Here is a 22,611-nt window from a genome sequence, read left to right on the forward strand (position 1 = left end):
GAAGGCTCAGGCGCGCCCCGGCCAGTGTGGCTCAGTGGATAGAGTGTCAGCCTGCGGACTGAAGGGTCCCGGGTTTGATTCTGGTCAAGGGCACATGCCCGGGTTTCAGGCTTGATGCCCAGTGTGGGGCATGCAGAGGCAGCCGATCAGTGATTCTCTCTCATCGTTGATGTTTCCATCTCTCTCTACCTCTCCCTTCCTCTCTGAAATCAATAAATTAAAAAAATAAAGAAAAAAGAAAGAAAAAAGAAGGCTCAGGCTCTCGGGCTGGGATGCTGGCAGATGCTTATTTCACCCTCTGGTCCCTGTTCTGGTCCCTGAGCAGCCACCCCCTCCGCCCTCCCAGGTCGCCGTAACCAAGAGCAGCCGCCGCCCTCGGCCTGGCCCGCAGCACCTGCCCGCGGAAATGACGCTAAACCACGCGGAGGTCACAACCACGCACGGCCCTCTGCTAGCCGGGGCTCCCGCAGGTCCCCGTCCACGTGGCACTCAACGGCCGGCCGTGTGACGTCCCCAACGTCAGCCACATCCACACCACGGTCAGCCACGCGGGAGGAAGTGGCTCTTACCGGGCATGATGATCTCGGGGAAGCCCGTCTTCCGAGCCACAGCGGTGGTCCTGTCCACCAAGTGGGGGAACTCCTTCCTGACCTGATGGATGTCTCCAGGGAGCAGTTTCAGAGTGACCCACAGACCTACGGAGACAACGGGCGCGGCCGTGACGTCGTATCGCGTCCGTGTTTAAAAGACACAAACCAACTTAACGGGCGAGCAGCCTCTAACTCCTGACGGGAGGCCGGGAGAGAAAAGGTGGTGTGTGAGGAGGAGGGGAAGAGAGGGGCCAGGAGGAGGGTGCTGGCCCGGGCATCACCTGCGTCTGACTGGCTGGGGTACAAATCCCGCTCGGCCGGGGCCTCAGGACAGGCGTGCGCTCGGACAGCTCTTAGCGCCAGCTCTGTCCAGGACCAAAGAGGCTTCTGAGCTCACATGCACTGAGGGTAAATGATGAGGTAGCATTTTGGGGCCGGACCTGTCCCGTGGGGCCGGCCCTGTCCCGTGGGGCTGGGCCTGTCCCGTGGGATTGGCCCTGTCCTGTGGGGCTGGCCCTGTCCTGTGGGGCTGGCCCTGTCCTGTGGGGCCGGCCCTGTCCCGTGGGGCTGCCCCCGTCCTGTAGGGCCGGCCTGGTGGTGGCCCACAGCCCAGCGCTCTGCCGCCCGCCGTCCGAGCTCGGAAGCTGCTCAGCAGTTTGGAACTTGGGGTTCGTGAAGCTGTGAATTTACCTCCCAGGTTCTCCTCTGTTGTCCCCCTTGGGAGAATGAGGAGCGAAAGCCTTTCAACCATTCCCCCCAAAATGCCCCCTGCCCCCTGCCCCCAGCACCCACGCTTCTGAGCTGAGACTCGATGGGCAAGCAACAGGCAGGCCCGGTCACTTCCGACGACACACAGAGCTACGGGGCCAGCCCAGCAGGCGGCAGCTACTTCCGTGCGGTGCTCCACTCTCCCAGAATGCACTGGGGCAGGGAAGCCCTGACGAATGCTCACTTCCACGGGGAGGCCAACCCGGCCCCGGTGCCTTTTGGTTCAGAGGCCCCGGTTCTCCTTAAAAAACCAGGGAATGCGCCCCTCTCTCAGCTCTCACTGTGACCTGGGACGCCCCCTGCCCTTGGGCTCACGGAACTGGGCCCTGGTACCAGCGGCAAGGCCTGTGGGGGCCCAGGTTTGGGCCACAGTCCAGTGAGACTGACAGGGGCAGGCTGGGGTCCTCTCTCCTAGAAATGGCCTGCTGGCCGGCACCCTCTCCCTGTGACTGAAATAGTACAAGTTCATCCACACGGAGGACCCTCAGAGCAGGAGAGCCAGGGAGCCAGGGGAAACAGCGGCCATTGGACCTCCCCATGGTTTTCAAAGGGCTGTGAGAGGATGACTCCTGGTCCGCTCAACACGGCTCTCACGGGTGATGGTGGTAGCGATGATGGAGATGATGAGGATGGTGAGGATGGGGAGGAGGAAGAGGAGGGGGTGGTGACGATGATGGTGGCTCCGTGGTTGAGCCTGCACCCATGAACCAGGAAGTCACGGTTCGATTCCCGGTCAAAGCACATGCCTGCGGTGCAGGCTCCATCCCCAGAGGGGGGTCTGCGGGAGGCAGGCGATCAGTGATGTTTCTCTTTCACCCAGGTTTCCGTCTTTCTCTCCCTATCCCTTCCTCTACCTCTAAAAACCAATACAAACGTAGTTTTAAAATATACAGGCGCCTGGGCCCACCCCAGAGACTGACTTAAAAAAAAAAAAAAGAGGCTCTGTCTAGAGAGGTTACATTTCATGGCGCTGGGGCTGGAGTTTTTGTTTCATGGATGTTCGCCCGGGAGGCGGTAGTTCACACCAAGAGAGAGCCACGGTCCCTCTACTGCTGAGGGTGGGCTCCTCGGACTCAACTCACGCCCTCCCTTAGAGCACTGTGACGTGAGTCAAGGGGACCGTCCCTTAGAAGTCACGGACACAGCTCGCTGGACGATGCACCGAGGTTGCTCGCCGGAGCACTAGGCGTTCACGGGCAGTCTACATCGCATCAGGGGCTGAGAGGTGGACGTCCCACAGGGGCCGGAAGCAGCCTCAGGTCGGGGGGCTCTGAAGGTGCCTTCCCCGTGGCTGGGCAGGGCCTGGGTAAACAGTTGTTTTCCGGGGGCCTCCCGTCCGCCGAGTGCCAGCTGTCACCAGCCGAGGCGACTGATTCATTGCTTCTGCCAACAGAAGGGCAGCTGCTGGGGAGCTTGTCAGAGTGCGATGAGAAATGATGAGTGAGGCGGGCGGCGGGAGGAGAAATCCGTCCATCACAACACTGAAGGGGAAGGAGGGCGAATGAGCCCACAATCTCGGGGGGGGGCGGGGGGGGGGAGCGCCGCGACAGGGGGAGGGGGCGTCTCAGAAAACAAAATGGCAGCCATTAGGACGACACCGGCAAGGAACGCGGCGACAGGAGCATGTGTGGAGGTGGGTTATGTCGAGCGTCTCATGTTTCTCTCAACAGCAAGTGAAATAACAGCTGAGACAGTTACTGTAGACTCACTCCCGTGAGGCCACTCAAGTGCTTTTAAAAATGATTAGGATGAAAGGAGCGACCGGGTAAGGCTGAGGAAGGCAAACAAATGAGTCGCTTCTAGTCTCACCAACTCCGATTTCCAAAGGTTTAATTGTTTCCCAATCTGTCGAACCCTCACATCAAGGAAGTTGGCTCTTGGCAGTGCTTATAAGGGTGATCAGCAAGAAAACCTTCACAATGCTGTACATCAGGCCAACGACTACAGTTGTTATCCCGGCTGCCGTCATCACCATCATCAACATCGTCACCACCATCATCATCACCACCATCACCCCTATCATCACTACTATGAACATCATCATCACCACCATCATCACTATCATCACATTTCTCCTCCTCCTCCTTACCATCATCACCACCATCATCACCATCATCACAATCATCACATTTCTCCTCCTCCTCCTCCTCCTCCTCACCATCATCATCACTATCATCATCACCACCATCAACATCACCATCCTCTTCTTCCTCCTCATCACCATCACCACCATCATCACCATCATCACTATCACCATTCTCCTCCTCCTCCTTCTCCGTACCATCATCACCACCATCATCATCACCACCATCACCATCGTCATCTCCATCATCACTACCACCATCAACATCACCATCACTATCATCACATCCTCTTCTTCCTCCTTCTTGTCACCATTACCACCATCACTATTATCACCATTCTCCTCCTCCTCCTCCCCTCACCATGATCACTACCATCATCACCACCATCGTCATTACCACCCTCTTTTTCCTCATCATCCCACCGTCACAATTGTCATCATCTTCATCATTATCTTCATCATCATCATCACCACCATCGCCATGATCATCATCAAACTAAAATGCAAACCGCCCGGCACTCTCCAAACTCAGGCAAGTGGACAGTTATAGAAACAAAACCACAGAATACGTACCTTGGCCCTTGTGGTTGACTTCTTTGGCAGCAATGACTTTGTTTATAACAGTCTGAAGGAAGTCATTCTCCCCCGCCACCCTGGGTGAAAAACGGGATGACATGTTCAGCGGCTTGTGTCGAATGGCGTCGTCCAACGCGAGCCTGGAGGGCACGGGACGACCAAGACCACAGGAGACAGAGGGGCACAGAGACCCAGAGGTCACGGTAACAGGGGAACACAAGAGATCATCGTCACCAGGTGCGAGAGAGTCACCATGAGCCAACGCACAACAAAGGACAGGAGAGGTGACAAGAGAGACAGGGAAGAGCATTGATCAGGAAAACGCTGAACCACACGAGAAAAGGAAAGCCAACGGGGCCGACCCTCTCCCCGGGAATAAGCGGGCACCAGACCCACACCCCCTTCTGCTCAGCAATGAAAAAGGGGACTGATCTGGAAGTATGCAGTTGGATGGCATTGAACCCCAAGGAAAATGTATGGCCAGTTCTTCCCTGTCAATCATTCTGAAGCCTAGCGTAGGTCAAGGGGCAGGTGGTTTGAAGGGAAAACACAAAATCAAGGTGTGTGTGTTTTTTTTAAGGATCCCTGCCACCTAATTTCTTAGGAAGCTGGGGGGGTCCCCACTTGGGTGGCGCTCCAAAAGGCCGTGTACTCCGTGTGAAAAGCACGGCACCGTTTGGAGAAGCCAACAACCATCCCCGGAAAGTAAAATGGTGGCGCACTTACGAATGTGAGCCCTGGCCGGGCGGGCTCAGCGATTAGTGTCAGCCTGTGGGCCAAAAGGTCGAGGGTTCCATTCCCGGTCAAGGGCTCATACCTTGACTGTGGGTTTGATCCCTGGACCGGGTCCAGGTGTGTGTGGGGTGGCAACCAATCGATGTCTCTCTCTCATGCACATCCCCTCCTCCCTCTCTTCTATGCTCTCTCAAAATCGATGGGGAAACTGTCCTCGGGTGAGGATAAAATCATAACAAGTAGGAATGGGCCCAGCCATGTTTCCAGGGCTCGGGAATGAGGACCTTTTCATAGACGCCGCACCAGAACCAAGAGAATAAATACAAACGAGCCAACGTGTGCGGGGAGACAGGCGGTGCGGCACAGCAGGGGCACTATGCAACGAGCGAGGAAACACGCATCGTGTGCATCACGTTCAACATCGTTTCTAGGGCCAACGAGGACGAGTGCTGCCCATCACTGAGCCCCATTCCCCGGGAGAGCTGAGGACTGTTTACACGGACTTCGCCAATCACCGGACAGACAGACAGAGAGAGAGAGAGAGATGGACTGTGCTTCCCTTCCCTAACTTACCCTGCAACATAATAAATCAGTTTTAATGGAGCAAAAAAACGGTTTCATTAGCAAGCATTTCCCCAGGAGCGCGTCTCATCGCTCGTTTTGCTCCTAAAAGCGTGCTGCTGTTTGTTCCTACGGCTGCAAGGATCCCTCTGCCCGCGATCAGCCTTCCTTTAAGGGAGCAAGGAGTTTCAAACCACAGGAAGGGCGCACCCTGTGATAATGTCCTTTAAAGTGGATGTCTCGCTAAAGGACAGAAAAAGATGGTGGCACGGCGCCGGCTCGCGTAGCTGGCAACACGTCCCAGTGAACCTGAGATCGGTGCGTCCGCAACGAAGAACCCAGTCCCCTAACTTTTCAACCAGGAACCCATGTTCTGCTTTTCGTCCTCTGCTTTTCCCAGAAGGCACGGGCCGGCAACGGGCAATTCCCACTAAAGGCTACACCTGGGCCTCGAGGCGCCCCGAGGCCTCATGTCCACAACGGCATTTGAAAGAGAACCGGGCAGCCAGGCCGGCATGGCTCCGTGGCTGAGCATCGACCCATGAACCAAAAGCTCACCGGTTCCATTCCTGGTCAGGGCTCGTGCTGGGTTGCGGGCTCCACCCCCAGTAGGGGGCATGCAGGAGGCAGCCGATCAATGAGTCTCTCTATCCTTCTCTCTCTCTCTCTCCAAATATCAATAAAAACACATTTTTTAAAAATAAAATAAAAGAGAACCGGGCTGTACTCTTCCCATGGGCGAAGGAAGCAGCTTAGTATCATCCTGTTATCAGGGTGTGTCCTGTATTTTACCTCCGTAGCTCCCGTGTTCAAAAAGGACGACCCCCCTGTGCACGAAGGAAACTTCCAGATTGTGCAGAAGGCTTCCCTTGTAACGAGATGCACTCCGCCCATGGAATATTCTGCAGTGACGGAAATGCCCCGAATCTGCGCTGACCCGTATGGCAGCCGCAGCCGCAGCCGCACGCAGCACTGGACACGTTAAAAGGGATGCGTGTGACGGAGGAGCTGAATGTTTAATTGCATTTAATTTTCATTCCCTGAAATAGCCCACATGGCTGGTGGTGGCTGTATTGGACTGAAAAACAGAAGCCACATAGGACGGTGGCCTCCTGCGTGGGGAGGTGCTTCCAGGGGAACCGCCCTCCACGCCAATGCCGCAGGCTTCCCGCTCTCCTCTGTGAGACCGCAGAGCCGCCTGCCGAGCCGGGCTTCCGGACGCTGTCCGACCAGATCACCCGCCTGCAGAGCACCCCCGTCCCCTCTCCGCTAGCAGCAGGGGTCAGTCCCGGGCTGAGTGGGCTGGTCCGTCGAGCAAGGGTGGTGGTGCCAAGAGAGGCGCACCCCACCTCTGCTGCCCACCGCACCCCCGCCCGGGACAGGCCTCCTGCAGCCACCCACCTGCCTGCGAACCCCCGCAGCGCAGCCAGCACCTGGAGACGGCCTGCAACGTCTGCCTGAAGGCTGTCCGAGTGCGAGGCCACCGAAGCCAAACCAGGAACGAGGAGGACAGACAGAACACGGGGCAGGCCCTGTGCCCGTCCTTCCTCGCCATCGACTCTTCTTCCGAGAGTCCACACCCGGGGGACGCCGTCTCTGACAGGTGGCCTCGCCCATCCTCATTCCTCCTCCGCTCCGGGCCCGTCTGAGGGGCAGGGCTGCCCTCAGGGTGGCTGCTCCCCATCCCCGGGGCGCCCTCTCGCGTTAACCTCCAGGGACGTGACACCAGGCCCTTCCGCCTTTTCTACGGGATCTACCTTCACATCGGAGGGTCGACTGGACGACGCTCCACGGGGTGCCTCCCCAGCCCCCCACCTCTCTACAGACATTTGTCCGAACCAGACAAACCCTTCAACGTGGGTGCGGACCCAGGCCGCTGAGCCACCGCCGAGACGGGAACGCCCGCGGCCTGAGCCCCGGGTGGAGGTGCCCCCCCTCGCCGTAGGAGAGCCTTCGTCGTTCTCCGGCGGCGTCTGCTGGGTCAGGGGCAGCAACCCCCCGTGATGCACTGGAAAGCACTGTGTTTTGAGAATGTGAATCGCTACGAGAACAAATCAACCACGTAAAGAAGCATTCGCGCTCGGAGGGCATCGTAATTCTGCGTGTCCTGCGTGGTAAGGCGATTCCAGGGTCGCATGTAAAATATTCTACCTGCAGGACCACCCTCGGACCCAGGGCTCTCTTCCGGCTACAAAAACCCCATGCGCCACAGCAGGGACTAAGCGGGCTTTTCATTATTTCAAAATCGCCCACCCCCGTTTGCGCCGGGTGAACGGACGAAGATAACGACAAGCACACGTTCCCCGCAGGCCGCCCGGCTGAGGACGCGGCCTGCTCCGTACTTACGGCTGGAAGGGGATGAAGTGCTGTTTATCTTCATCGTCTACTTTTCCATTAATTATATCTGTGACGTCCATCACTGGGGACAAGAGAAGAACAGAGATGGTTTTGCTCACATGCCATCGTCACAGGAAAACAAACAAACAAAGGAACAGCGGATCGTCTGCTGACAAACCACGGGGTGAGCTTCGTGGGGGAACTTTCTTAGCCAAGTCACCCGTCTCCCTGTTGGAAAGATGAATTACGTTCTCCGAAAACCCCGGCCAAGCGGGGGCGGGGCTCCAACGGCAGAGTCCCCACGTAATCAATCCCTTTGCCTGGGATCCGACGGGCCCCCTGGCGCGGCACGTCCGGAGCACGTCCCTTTGTGGGTTGGAATGTTCTAGAAACGCGAGCACCTAAGACCTGGCAAGGGGTCGTGGAGGCCCTGAACTGGGACGGTGATTCCCCGAGCCCACCTTCCCACCTGTGGCTGTAGCCGCAGGTAGTGGGGAAATACAGCGGTTACGTCGGGGTCCTCAGAGTCCGGCGAGGTGGCAAATACGTTCAATTGTGTACGTGCGGAGGGGTCTGCGGCGGAAGGGTTCGTGGAGGGGTGAGGGCTCGGGAGAAGTGGGGCTCAGGGAAAGTCTGCGGGGAAAGGATGCTTTGACCTTGGTCTTGACAAAAAATGTAAATTAGATGCACAGATTGTACTCCAGTTCAATGAGTTTTGGAAAAAATGCACACCCCCCTGGAAACACCACGCCAAGCAAGATATAAATCGTTTTTTGCCGAAACCAGTTTGGCTCAGTGGATAGAGCGTCGGCCTGCGGACTGAAGGGTCCCAGGTTCGATTCTGGTCAGGGGCATGTACCTTGGTTGTGGGCACATCCCCAGTAGGGGTTGTGCAGGAGGCAGCTGATCGATGTCTCTCTATCATCGATGTTTCTAACTCTCTATCCCTCTCTCTTCCTCTCTGTAAAAAATCAATAAAATATATTTTTTTTTAAAAAAAAGATATAAATCGTTTCCATCCCACACACACGTCCACACGTGGAGGCTGGGGAGACGCCCACTGTGGTCAACAGGAAGGCCAGTGGGGCTCAATGTTGGAGCGTCCGCCCGGCACAAAGGGCCCCCACCCTCCCCAAACGGTGAGAAATGAGTGACAGCTGAAGAGGCGACTCGGCAGAGCTCTCCGTCTTCCCAGGCCGCCGCCACACACCACGGAGCAGAGCTGACATGGCGGCGGGGCCCGTGTCCCCCTGGCCGCTGACCACTCGCTGCACACTCACTCCTCGGCCCGTCCATCGCCAGGTCCAGAAGGCCTGGCACCTCCAAGGCCAGGCTGCCCGCCAGGCTGAGCATGAGGGCCAGGGTGCCCCCAGGGGAGGAGGCCACTCTAACCCCGAGCACCGGATGGGCACGCGACCCTCGGGCGGCTCCCTGCGAGCCCCCGCCCGTGACACCACCGGGAGAGAAGGGACAGGTTATTTCCCTGCCACGGGAGAGCTGACCAACGCAACCCCCAGCAGCGGCTCCCTTCGGGGCCAGCGTGACGACCTTGAGACCCGCAAGGACAAGGAGGCAGGTTTACCGGCCACGCCGAAGGGCCGCCGCAGGCCCGACGTCAGCTTCCGCGTGTTGTTGTCCCTCAGCTCCATGCGGCCCACGCGGACGATCTGGCAGACGAAGCTGATTTTCTCCCTTTTCAGGTCTTTGCTCCCGAGGTCCTAGAAATAGGAATTTCCGTACGTTACCCGGAGCCCCGGCTCTCCATGCAGCTTCCGCTGGGACAGACAGTGGGAAGAGGCACAGGGACGCATTTCTGAGCAGCTGTGAGCATTGAATAAGTTGTTCAGGACCAAAAGGGAACGGGACAACCAAGGTCAACCAGCGTCAGGTGAGCCTGAGTCCACGTGGGAGAGATGGGCTCTGGGAATGCAGTCGTCGGTCTTTGCTCTGGGGATGCTACGGGAAGCTAGGGACCCAGAGGGCCTCCGGGAAGGGTGTCATTATGACGAAATGACCATGTATGATGGGCACCCCAAGAACCATGTGCCTTTGTGGGGAGAGGTTGTGGGGGAGGGGGTCATTTAGAACGCTGAGCGAGTCTACCCAACATCGCCGGATGCACTTACGGTGAAAACAGCTCGCAAATTATGTAATCTGTCTATATCTTTAGGCAATCCTGAACTTGACCAGCGAACCAGGTAGTTTTCACTGGAAAGAGAAAGAAAGAAAAGAAAATCAATTTTTCCAACGATAACAGGGCCCTCAACGCTCAGCCACGTTGGCTTGTGGTTAACGCCACGGAGGCTCACAGAGCAGACAGCCACAGGAATTCAGAGGTATCAGCGCCAAGGACAGCTGCTGCTCCGCTGAGGGAGGAGAGGAGCGACGGCCCACACGGGGGCATCTGACATCCACCCGAACAAAACCCCGGGTGCAGCAACCCCGGGCGTCCAGGGCGATCCTCACAAAGGAACTGTCTGAAAGTGGCATTTCAACCTCTAATTGAGAATGACCATAGTCTAAAATTGACCATTCGACCGGCCACTGTGGCCCAGCGGTTGAGTGTTGACCCATGAACCACGAGGTCCCTGGTTCAACTCCCAGTCCGGGCACATGCCCAGGCTCCATCCCCAGTAGGGGGCATAAAGGAGGCAGCCCATCGACGTCTCTCTCACCATTGATGTTTCTCTCTCTCGCTCTCTCCCCCTCTCCCTTCCTCTCTGACATCAATAAAGATATTTTAGGAAAAAAGTACCCGTGCACAGGAGAAGGCCGGCCCTGGCCCCGAGCCTGGGCTTCCTGCCGACCCACTGTCCCGGGAGAGCACGGGGTCAGCCGCTGGAGGGGAGTCTGGCCCGTGGGTCCCCGAGGGCTCTTTGCAGGAGTAAGGCATTGGGGCGGCTCAGAGCTGCTGTCCCGGCATCGGGATGTCACCGACCTGATGAACTTGGACTCCACGGGGTCGTAGAGAGACATGAGCACCTCGGCGTCTTCTCCGATCTTGCACACCACGTTTTTGAGGTTGACGAACAAGGCCAGGGAGGGGGTGGCGGCGAACTTGGCCTGCCGGCTGATGTCCATGTTCTGCTTCTGGGACTGCAAGTGGAAACCACGGGGGAAGGCGACGTCAGCAAGGCTCTTGGCCAACCCGAGCTTTTTCATTAATCTCCCACAGAACAGAGAGCCGGGCACAACACGGCCCAGTCACCCCCTTGTCCCCGCGTCCTCAGAACCGGCGTGCAGCCAGCTGGACAGAACAGCACCCCAGGTAACAGCCACAGCCATCAGGGCGCAGACGGAGTATTTTCTCCAGAGACACACAATCATTCATGGACCTCTGCAAACCTCCTCTGCATGCAGGATGCCTCGAACGGCCACGGACGATGAGAAAGATCACTAGGATGTGTGTTCCCTGCCCTCATCCAGCTTAAAATGTCACCCCACACACAGCATCGTTTCCCAGGAGGTGAGAACAAAGCCAATGTCATTAGAATCCTGCCTCCCGCCTGGCCGGTGGGGCTCAGTGGTTGAGCGCCAACCAATGAACCAAGAGGTCCCCGGTTCAATTCCCAATCAGGGCACATGCCTGGGTTGCGGGCTCGATCCCCAGTAGGGGGCGTGCCAGAGGCAGCCAATCAATCGATCGATCGATCGATTGATGTCTCTCTCTCATTGATGGTTCTCTCTCTCCCTCTCCTTGCCTCTCTCTCTGAAATCAATAAAAACATATTTTAAAAAAATAAACATAAAAAGGCCCTGCCTGCTAACACCCCTGCACCCCCAGAGGGATGGAGTCCTTCCAGGCCACCAGCACCGCGCCTGGTGCAGGCCCCGCTCCCTCATCACCGTGTGGAGCGTGCTGTGGGGCTGTGCCCGCCGGGTCCTTTCCGGTGCCACGCCTGGCTTCGCCGGTGTCGGACGCGGTGGAGCTGAAACTGTCCCGGGAGCACGCGCCCAGAGGTGAGTGGGGGACTGCAGAGAGCGGCACGCACCTTTTCTTCCTGTAACCTTTCCTCCACCTGCTTCGACGCCACTTCATGAGCTCTGAAGAGGCTGATGGTGCTGGTTAGTTCTGGATCCAGGATGTTCCCATCCTCGTCCCTCACCACCAAGTCCAAATCGAGAATTCTGGAACAACAAGAACTCAGACCTTCAGGCACAAAGACCCAGGGGCTTTGACTTTTCCTAACACCCCTTCCGTCCAGGTAGCTGAGCAGAGGAAAACCTCACCGGAAGTCGGGGTCACCCACAAATATTCAGGAAACGTAATTCTGCAAGGTCACTTCCCTGGGAACTCAAAAAATAAATCAGTAACAAAAACTTCCGTTGTCTTACAGTGAGAAAGGTCACAGATCTGTAAAGCCCACGTGACCGGGGCGTTACCCGTTGCTGTATGAACATATCAACAGCTCAAAGCACACACACGCGCTATCTATCCGGGTGAGTCCCACCGCGCAGCGTCCTTCTGCTTCCAGTCGGTCCTAATCCCTACATGAGCCCATCGGGAGATCTGCAATGAACATGCCCCGTGTTTCAACACCAAACATGGGGAAGTTACCCACACCAGCCCGGAGCAACTTTCTGGCCAGATGGTGAAATAGAGGAGCCGACTGAAACCGTGAGCAGCGTCTGGCCAAGAAAGCTAGCCATCCTGGCTACCTGTTTTTTTGGCAACATTCTCTCCCTTTTCCCAAATCCAGCAAACTGGTTTGGTGATTTTTTTTGTTTTTTAACCATCATTTCTATGTAAGGAACAACGGTGATTATAGGAAGAAACGAGGGTTGTGCCACGGTGGAGCGGAAACATCAGGATCTCAAGCCTAGGTGACTGGCACTCTGCCTGTGAGATTTCCTGCCTGCTCTTCTCAAGTCTATTGAAGCAGAAAATGTCATTTTTTTTAAACCACAGAACCTAGGAAAGTCTGCTTAAAGAAGGAAAATTTCAATTAGAGAATCTTTCCTGGGCACAAGCGGAAGAGGAAAGTGGACTTGGCGATAAAGACTCCGTCCAGACGAACGAACCCCGGCTTCTTCCCGGAGGGCCGCCCGCGTCCGCTGTGATGGGAGCAAGACCACGGTCAGGCGGGTTTCGTTTGGACCGTTTGCACAGCCATCACAACACCCTAACCTTTTCCTTTCAATTTCAATTAAGCAAATTCACCGATGGGCAAACAGGGCCAGTGGCGGCCTGTCAGGGGCAGGGGAGCCCTCGGGCTTTTAAGCAAATGGTCTCTGTCCTGCGTGGAAACAGCCTCCGTCCCGCAATGACCACGGGCGCCTGGAGAGGATCAGAAAGACGACGTTTAAAGCAGCCGTGTAAGCGCTCATTCCTTCTCTCTGCAGCACGTTTCCCAAATCCTACTGCTCCCCCAGCCCTGCAGGGGCCCCAGGGCAGTTAGTGCTGTGTGTGTGGGCGGGGCCTCGCTGTGGGTGGAGTCGATGCTAATGAGTTGGGAGGGGATCCCTTCAGGTGTGGGCGGAGCTACTAAGCTCCCGGGTTTAGGCCTGGCCCAAGGCCCTGGCTAACAGTGCTCCCCACGCAGAATCAGCATCCTGAGGAGCGGAGACCCAGGCGGTGCCGAGCTGCTGTGTACACCCGTCCTGCCGCCGACTCCTCACCGCCTCCTGCCAAGGGAGATGGCCGGACCCACTTCGCAAAGGGGGACACTTCAACTCAGAGAGCCATCTCGAGGAGCCCAGAGCCTGCATTCTGAGCCCGGACCCCCTCCTGGCGGCACCCACGCTCCTCCCAGAACGCCCGGTGCCATCCCAGGAAGTGGCCTGCCGTGGCGCTTCCTCCTGCCACCCATCACTTGTGGCTTCCTCAGCAACCCCTGCTCAGAGGCCCCGAATCATGAGCAAGGAGCATCTTAGTCGAACAAGAGAATCTTGCCCATCAGAGACGAACACCCTGGACGCCCCCCCCCCCAAAGCCCTGCTGAGGACAGGGGGCTGAGACCACCCAGGACATTACATGCAAAGCTGTGTGTGCATCAGGCACCTGCGTTTCCCTAGAAAGAGGGTCCTTGACGTTAATCAAATGGCTTTTGTCAAATGTTTCCCGGAAGCCGTTTTAAAACCAAACTTGCAGCACCGTGATTCTATTTTATATTTTATATCCTCCTGAAGAAGGATCTGGAGAGCTGCGTGCGGAGCCCTGGGCCAGAGAGAAATGACGAGTGCACTCGAGCTCCTCGGGCAGAAGACTGTCTTCCAAGGACGGTGTTTCCTACCAAAGCAGTAAGCCCCGGGGGAACACCTTTCTCAGCGGCTCTGCTCCACGGCGCAATGTACTCTGCCGGCTTCCCGCGCCACATCAGGCAGGTGGTCTCGGGGGTAACTTGGCAATACGACGCTCTCATGGAAACACGCAGAGCTCCCACCGCGTGGGTGTTCCAGGCAGGTGGCCATGAGATGGGTTCAGGTGACAAGTCAAATACCCTGTACCTAGAACCCATGGGGGGGTGGGGAGGTGTCACCAGGCAAAGGGCAGGCCCCCTCACCCCAGCTTCCTGGAGAGAAGAGCAGGGTTCTACTGCGACTCGGAAAACCCCCGGTGTTCGAGATGCAACAGAAAATAGCCCCTCCCTCTAAAAATGAAAACCACGCCGCTGCCTGGCCGTTAGGAGTGTGGCTTTACGATAAAAGATGATTCTAGTCTCCTCAAGGCTTGGGTCGATGTTACCGTGCCGGATCACTTAAGCATGAAATCAGCTTCCAAATGAACACACCTGTTTCCATAGTCGATCTTGGCAGTGACCTTCTTCTTCAGCTCCTTGAGCTCGTCCTGGGGCAGCGTCCCGGAGAGAATCTGCGACCGCCACTCGATGAGGTCGTAGATCATGTGCCGCACGCTCCGGAACATCTCCCTGTTGTCGTGCTGCACGGAGGGGGCAGAGCAGCCAAGGTCATGCTCAGGTGTAACCCAGCACGATGGACGTGCTGTTTTCCAAATACACCTGCAGCCAGTGCTTCATATGATAGAACGTAACTTATGTCCGACTAAAAGACATTTTAGCCCCACCGGCGTGGCTCAGGGGTTGAGTGTCAACCTATGAACCAAGAGGTCAGGGTTCAATTCCTGGTCAGGGCACATGCCTGGGTTGTGGGCTAGATCCCCAATGGGGGTGTGCAAGAGGCAGCCAATCAGTGATGATCTCTCATCATTGATGTTTCTATTTCTCTCTCCCTTCCTCTCTTTGAAATCAATAAAAATATACACTGAGTGGCCAGATTAGTATGATCTCTGAACGCATAATAATCTGCCCACTCAATGTATATGTATGTATATATACATATATTATATACATGTGTGTGTGTATATGTGTGCGTGCGTGTGTGTGTGTGTGTGTGTGTGTGTATATATATTAGAGGCCCGGTGCATGAATTCGTGCATGGGTGGGGTCTGGCCAGGGGGAGGGGACATCGGCAGTTTGCCGGCCTGCTTGCTGGTCGAACTCCTGGTCGAGGGGACAATTTGCATATGAGCCTTTTATTATATAGGCTATACACTGAGTGGCCAGATTATTATGCGTTCAGAGATCATCATCATCTGGCCACTCAGTGTATATTAAAAAAATAAATAAAGATGTTCTATGGAATGTGGTTCCTACCAGACACTCAAAGATTAAAAGACTAAAAAAGTAGTGCATGACCCTCCACATGGTGTCCGCATTGCAGACTAGGCCCTTCTGAATCAACAGGCCGGCCAGAGCAGGTGTGCCCGAGAGCCGCCGGGCCAGCCCACCGGAGTACCGGCCCCGCCGGGCAGCCACGGACACCCTTCGGAGTAAGTCCGAGCCTACAGCGCCCGCCTGCCCAGACTTTGGCATCGCTGCGCAGCGCCCCGAGCACTGGGGTCCTGCCCACACACAGGCAGGCGGCTCCTGCAAGAGGCCGAACCTGAATGGACAAGCCACAGGGAAATGCAGACAAGACGCAGAATTCACGTCTTATCGCTGTCCACCTGTCTCCAGGGGAGGAGGCACAAAGAGGAGCCACGGTTTGGCCCCTGCGAGAGGTCAGTGGGCCAAGGACAGGAGGGACCCTCCAAAGGGAAAACAGCCCCGTGGTTCGTTCCGTGAAGAGAAATCTGGGTGACACCGGAGCAGGTAAAATCCTAAACCTACGACCCCTATAAAAAGTGTAAGTGTGATCATCGCGACCTGTTAAAACAACGTCTCCTCCACACACCCGAGCCTCAGGCCACCACGTCCAGTAGTTCACCTCCTCCCGATGCATTCCTAAGTTCCCCTCTGCCATCATCATATAACACACCAACATCCCATTAACCCTTCTCTGTAGCATGACCCTGACGTTAACTCATGAAATGAAAAGTCAATGGCCAAAATTAATGGTTTACTGGAAAATTGTTTTTGTTCCACTCTTAGTAATTCTCCTGGTCCATTTTTCTAAAGCCTTATCAAATATCTAAAATCCTTAATATTTTGTTAAATTGTCTACAACAACACAGTAGAGCAAAAAGTAATCACACACACAAAAAAACAAAAATAAAAATATTATAAGCGTTTATCTTTGGCTTTGTACAAATCCCACAATGTAGGTCCATAAAAGGCAAATATAAATTTTTAAAAAGGAGCCATTGGGAATGCCTGCTTCCGGTCAATATGGCTAAAACCTTGTCCACTGCCCAGCCCACGTGGCTCAGTGGTTGAGCATCGACCTATGAACTGGGAGGTCACTGTTGGATTCCTGGTCAGGGCACATGCCCTGGTTGCAGGCTCCATCCCCAGTAGGGGGCGTGCAGGAGGCAGCCGATCAATGTTGATGTTTCTCTCTCCAAGATGTTTCTCTCTCTCTCCTCTCCCTTCCTCTCCAAAATCAATAAAAATATTTTTTAAAAAATATATATAAAATAAAATAAAGCCGTGTCCACTAACACATGAGCCAGCATCCACTCCTGTTTGTTTTGCTGCATTATGTTGTTTAAAAATTGCTAAGTCAAATGTGAAACAGCAACGACAAAATTGCTCCGATTTACACAAAACATTCACAGCTAACTTGACGCGCTGAGGTTTTGGAGAACGTGTGATGAACAATTACAGCAACTGCTTATTACTGTGCATTCGCAGGAAGCGGCTGCACAGTGAACACCAAGGAGGCTGCCTGGCGCAGCTGCGGGATCTCAGGAAGCTGCCCAGGTCCCCAGGACCCAGGCGCTGCCGGCCCTGCACAGCCCCGCTCGGAGCTGACAGCATTAGCATATGAGAAGCGAGCAGCAGCTGGAAGAGAAAGAAGGGCTAACAAAAGGTAATCTTTGCAAATATGAATGTTTGTGCCCCGAGGGAATAGGAAATGGAAGAGGCCACGGCCCCAACCTCTCTGCATTAATACGAAGACTTTCCCCACAACCAGCAGAAATGGACCCAGAAGCCAGAATGGAGACGATCCCCCACCTCTGACCATCACGCTGAGATCCACAAGGCTCAGCAGTTTTCTCCAATGATAACAGCAGAGAGTGGCCAAAAAAAAAAAAAAATAGTAATCATCTCCTACCAATTCCCTAAATGAGCACCTACTGCAGTTTAGAAGCAGATTTCTGCCTTCAAGAACCAAATATAAACACTGAGGGCCCGTCAACAAGGATGGCCCAATCCTTCTTGGAAAGCAGAGCAGCCTGTCCCTCTTCCAACACAAGGAAGGTGAGACCCAGCTGCACCCCAACACAGACCCCCCCCCCCCAAGGCTGAGCAGAATCCGAGCCACGCTGCTTTCTTTGCCTTTTCTGCATATCACCTGGTCCCAGGTCTGCTTCTGAGGTTCCGAGGGGTGGGGGGAGGGGGAGGGGACAGAAAAGGCCCAGAGAGGCCACGGTCACGTGTTTAGCTGCGATCCCATGGGCTCTCACCACGTAGAGCTGCCGCCAGATGGTGGACCACTCCCGGAGCGTCGTGGTGACCTCCTGAATGAGCGGCAGGTCGCCCGGGATGACCGTTTCATGCTGCCTGGGGAGAGAGGAAGGAGAGGCAGCTAAGTTCACGGCTCCGTCATGCCTGCGAGGGGCACCCCGTGAATTCCAGACCCGGGCCGCAGGTCAAATAAGCGGGCGGAGAGAAAAGGCCCCGGCAGGGCTGCCGCCACACGGAAGACTGCACGTGTCTCTGAGAGCGACAGGTGGCGTCTGGACGAGGCCGGAGAATGCTGGTCTGCTCCCCGCTGGGCAGGCCGCCCACCCCCATGTCCAGCCCCCACGAAGCAGGCGGGCAATCCCCCCAGAGTCTTCAGGACGTCAAGGTCTGGGAGGTGGGAGGCACCTTCATCACGTGTACCCATCGATCTCAGACGTGCCCCAAATTACAACCAACCGTGTGGCATTAAAACGCAGGCTCGGAACAGGATGGCTTCCGCATTTCCATGGCGCATAAAGCTCATGTGATAATGCCGGAGCAGTGACCCTGGCGAACCAGGAGCCAAGTCGCTGCTTTCAAAGGCCACAGGCATCCCACCTGACCCCTACTCTGATGGCCCCCTCCCCACTTTCTCTCCACCCCAACAGGTTAACCCTGACTTGTCCTAACCCTGCCCTTAACAGGGGAGCGCTGGTGTTTTTGTTTTGCCCTGTTTTGTTTGTTTTTGTTAGTCCTCACGCAAGGACTTTTTTTCTGTTGGTTTTTAGAGGGAGTGGAAGGGAAGGAGGGAAGGAGAGGGAGAGAGAGAGAGAGAGAGAGAGAGAGAGAGAGAGAGAGAGAGAGAGAAACCTCGATGTGAGAGACAGCGATCGGTTGCCTCCTGTGTGTGGCCCGACCAGGACCCGGAGAAGAAAGGGAAGGCGGACGGAGGAAGGGGGAGGAAGGAGATCACCGTGCGGTCTGAAGGCAGGAGGCTCTGGGCCGGGAGGGAAGGGAAAGGCAGGTAGGTGTGGGGGGCAGCAGTGGAGGGGAGACAGGGCCGGGTGACAGCATGGAGCACAGTGACAGGGCGCGGAAGCAGCGGCAGGGACAGTGTTTCCAAGCTGCCAGTTTCCCCCGGTTCTCCATCCACTGCGCATGCGGGCACCTTCCTTCCAGCAGCCCCAGGCACGGGACCAGGGTGCCTCAGCCCTCCGTGCCCGTCTCTGTCGGGCGGGGTGCGACTCTATTTACTGAGAGTTAAAATAATCTCTTGTTCGCTTTACGATTACGCCTCATAATTATAGTTTCCATGTATTTGTTTGCGTTCATCAAAATATTTTTTAAAAAATTAATCATCTACGATCTGACTGCTCCTGGTTGCCTATGGAGACGGATGGAACACACACGGACCGCGCCCCTTATTCAGTCATTTCCGAGAGGGGCCGAAGGTTCCACCGCTGGCCTCCTTCGTCGCCCCTTTCATTTATTTATTTTTAATCCTGCCTGCAAAGCATCCTGTCCGTATAAAACAAGACCACATTCCGGGCCATCACGCTGGTGCCGCTCAGCGACTTCCTTCGCTTTAATGAGGCGTCTGTCACGGGACCGCGGGAGCTGAGCGGGTCCCCTCCACGCGGTGAACGCGCGGGGCTTGGAGAGGCAATTTTGCAATCAGCCGGAGAGGCGTCGTTATGCAGCAATCATCTGATTAGTAATTTGATAACCTACATGTTTGACTGAGAGCGAAGATGTCGCTGAGACAAACAAGGAAAACATCTTAATGCGCCCTCTCCCCCCCCCACCCCCCCCGCACACCTGGCTCGTCATTTCTCACTCCTGCCTCGTGGGTTCCCATGCTGCAATGCCCTTGTAATGACCTTGCACACCACGGGGATGACCTCTAAGAAACACACGTCACAACCGGACAGAATGTCAATGTTACGCGTCCCAATTTAACAACTGGCTGTGCACCCTAAACGCCACGTGCACCACAGCCTGCAGGGTCTTCCAGAAACGCCTTCCGAGCTGGAGGGCCGTGCGGCCTCTGCCTCGTGGGGCAGCTCCCCGTAGAAGCTCAGGGCACTGGGATGCTCTCCAAAATCGACATCAGGTTCAAGGACCATGACTGCAGGTAAGGGGCTGACTTGAGACTCTTCAAAGGCTCAAAACCAGGTTGCACACAACCCTAAATCCCTCTTCCTCCCCCAAAACTCCGGTCACCCGTGGCCAGCCACACCCACTACCCAACCCCCTCTAGGACCCTGCCATGGGAAGGGCAGCACGGCCAAACACTGCATCCTTCATGGACACACGGAGACCAGACTCACCCTTTTCCTTCAACTATTGCTTCTTTCAGATGAATGTACGAGGCAGGAAATATGCCCTTTGGGGAGGAAAAAACAGAGGCAGGTTTTATTATCAATATGATTATTGACTGTCAGTCAAACAACCGTCCCCCAAACAAGGTGGGGGTGATTGGGTCTCTATTAATTCCGCAACCTTAGGGTCGGCCTCACGGAAAACAGAGCAAAGAAAACAGCGCGTGAAAGATGGCCACGCATCAGCTTGTGTTTCCGCGAGGCTGCGGATACGTTAGGAAGAAGCAGAGGGGATGTGTTTGCAAAGACACGATCCCGGGGGGACGGTCCTGTGGCGTCTCCACGGGCCGCACCCCGTCGGCACTGCTGACCTGGACGCAGGCCGACCATCAGCCGACGGATGCCCACGGGCCACTTGTGGTGATGGTCTCTGCCCGTTCCTGATCGCAAAGTGCTGAAATGACGGCCGAGAGCGGCCTGGCCCACAGAGACGTTCTCAACAGCCTGATGCAGAAACGCGTGCATCTCGCCCCATCGCCACTAGGGGAGCAGTTTGCAGGGCTCTCGTCTCCTGGGTCAGAGGTCAGCAAACAGCGGCTCACGAGCCGTGGTTTGCCGCTCTGTTGACTAAAGAGTTTGCCGACCACTGACCTAGACTCTCGATTCCAATAATTACAGGCTGTTGTTGTTCCTTGTGATTAAGCCCCTATCCCAGTGGTCGGCAAACTCATGAGTCAACAGAGCCGCAGTTTGCCGACCACTGTAAGCAAGCATGCGGAGCCCACTGAACGGGGCCCAGGAGACGGCGCCTCCAGAGGACACTCGGGGCACAGCGCAGACTCCCTCCTGGAGGGGAGCGGAGGGGGGCGCTGAGAGGCGGGCTGGGCCTTGGGCAGCGCCACGCAGGCCGGGTGCGGCTTCTGGCATAAGGTTCAGGGCGCGCAGCCGCAGTCCCCTCAGCGGCACGGGCGGCTTGGACGCACCTATGGTGGGACAGGAGCTTCTGATCGGGTGGCCCTGGCATCTGGCCCCAAAAGGGTGGAACAGGGCATCCATCCAGAAACCACCAGCACCGGTCACGCGGGGCACGTGCTCGGCCGCCACGATTCCTGGTCCTCCTGCCGACCGGGAACGTGGCCGAACTTCATGTAAAAAGGAACTCTCAGCCCGGCCGGTGTGACCCAGGAACCAAGAGGTCGCCGGTTCGAGTCCTTCCAAGTCAGGGCACAAGCCGGGGTTGTGGGCTGGATCCCCAGTAGGGGCCTTGCAGGAGGCAGCCAATCGACAACTTCCTCTCTCATCGATGTTTCTATCTCTATCTCTCTCCCTTCCACTCTCTTTAAAAATCAATAAAAATATATTTTTTTAAAAAGAGAGAGACTGGGAATGCCATCATGTCTAACCCTTTAAAAATAAACAAGTAAATAAGATTTATCACAGAGAGGGAAGGAGAGGACAGAAAGAGGGCAGCCATGGTGGTCCAGGATTCTCACGTCTTCCTTCCTAAAGCCCTCAGATCAAACCGGGTTCCTCTGGCAGGAAGGACTCTTATTACAGAAGGGGCATCCATGGGCTTCCCCTGGGGAAATCTAGCCCACCGCCCAGCCGGTGAGAGGCTGGTGCCAACCTCCAGGCCCCCGGGCACCGGCTGGGTGGGGACCTGCGGCCCAGTCCGAGCTGGCGGGTGGGCGGGAAGGCCTGGCCGGAGCCGCTGACTTCGGGAGCCTGGATTACAGGCTCCGGACCGGAGCGGAGCCAGCCCAGCCGGGAGATAATGAGAGGCGAGGCTGGGAAAGAGGAGGAAGATGAGCCCTCCGTCCGGCATAATTAGGCACGAAGCATACACCAGCCAATGTGGCCGGCCCGACCACAGCCCGGAGGGCGCCACGTCACAGGAGGACACAGGACGGCCATCCTGGGTTTAAGGAGCTAAGAACAGAGAGGCTGCACAGGACGGCGTGTGGGAGTGGCCGCCACAGCGACCGAGCTGTCAGGGTAGGTCTCGGCCTCGGACACGCACGGAACACGTGCAGGCTGCCCGGACGCAGACGCGCCTTCGTCTGCAAGCAGCACCGCGGCATGAAACGGTGTAGTTCAGAGAAAAGCGAGCCTGCGTGGGCCTCGCAGATCTATTCACCCGTCATCGAGGATGAGACGCAATTGAAAATCGGGACCCGTCTCCCGTTTTTGGTTGTTGCTGCTGCAGTTTTCTGAAGTCCTTCTACCCAGGTCGTTCTTTTGCTTAACGAGGCTACAAAATTCTCCAGGAGCAGAGGAGGATGCACGGGCGACAGCCTATCACAGCCCAGCAACTCGCTAGGGCAGTGGTCGGCAAACTGCAGCTCTGTTGACTAATGAGTTTGCCAACCACTGGGATAGGGGCTTAGTCACAAGGAACAACAACAGCCTGTAATTATTGGAATCGAGAGTCTAGGTCAGTGGTCAGCAAACTGATTAGTCAACAGAGCGGCAAACCGCGGCTTGAGAGCTGCAGGTGGCTCGCGAGCCGCAGTTTGCCGACCACTGCGCTCGGGGACACGCAGCTGCAGCTCCTACGCACACGTTGGCCAGAACAGGCTCGAGGGCGGTCCGCACTGCAGCCCCCACAGAGTTTAACTTCCAAGGAAGAGGCACGAGGAGAAGGCCAGGCGCGAAGGAGAGGGAACCGATCTCCTCTCACGGGCGGATTTACGGAGGGGCGTGCGCCCGGTTCAATAAGAAGAGCACTTACCTTCTTAGACTTTTTTCTCAGGGTGTAGCCTCGGTACCACCCTAAACAAACACAAAGTCGA

At 56.1% G+C, this 22,611-nt stretch overlaps 1 protein-coding gene across 1 annotated transcript in view; it reads right to left on the minus strand.

Moving 5' to 3' along the window:
- DOCK1 (dedicator of cytokinesis 1) overlaps nt 1-22,611 on the minus strand; it is a 305,731-nt gene that overhangs the window by 241,054 nt on the left and 42,066 nt on the right. Inside the window, exons 3-13 of the mRNA XM_054728710.1 lie at nt 22,551-22,591; nt 19,829-19,884; nt 17,519-17,615; nt 14,382-14,530; nt 11,643-11,778; nt 10,589-10,746; nt 9,777-9,858; nt 9,233-9,368; nt 7,660-7,732; nt 4,015-4,094; nt 570-695 (exon numbers count right to left, since the gene is read on the minus strand). Of these exons, the coding sequence (XP_054584685.1) occupies nt 570-695; nt 4,015-4,094; nt 7,660-7,732; nt 9,233-9,368; nt 9,777-9,858; nt 10,589-10,746; nt 11,643-11,778; nt 14,382-14,530; nt 17,519-17,615; nt 19,829-19,884; nt 22,551-22,591 (1,134 nt within the window). The remainder of the gene's footprint in view (nt 1-569; nt 696-4,014; nt 4,095-7,659; nt 7,733-9,232; nt 9,369-9,776; nt 9,859-10,588; nt 10,747-11,642; nt 11,779-14,381; nt 14,531-17,518; nt 17,616-19,828; nt 19,885-22,550; nt 22,592-22,611) is intronic.

Source organism: Eptesicus fuscus, chromosome 17 (assembly GCF_027574615.1).
Source record: "Eptesicus fuscus isolate TK198812 chromosome 17, DD_ASM_mEF_20220401, whole genome shotgun sequence".
Taxonomy (NCBI): domain Eukaryota; kingdom Metazoa; phylum Chordata; class Mammalia; order Chiroptera; family Vespertilionidae; genus Eptesicus; species Eptesicus fuscus.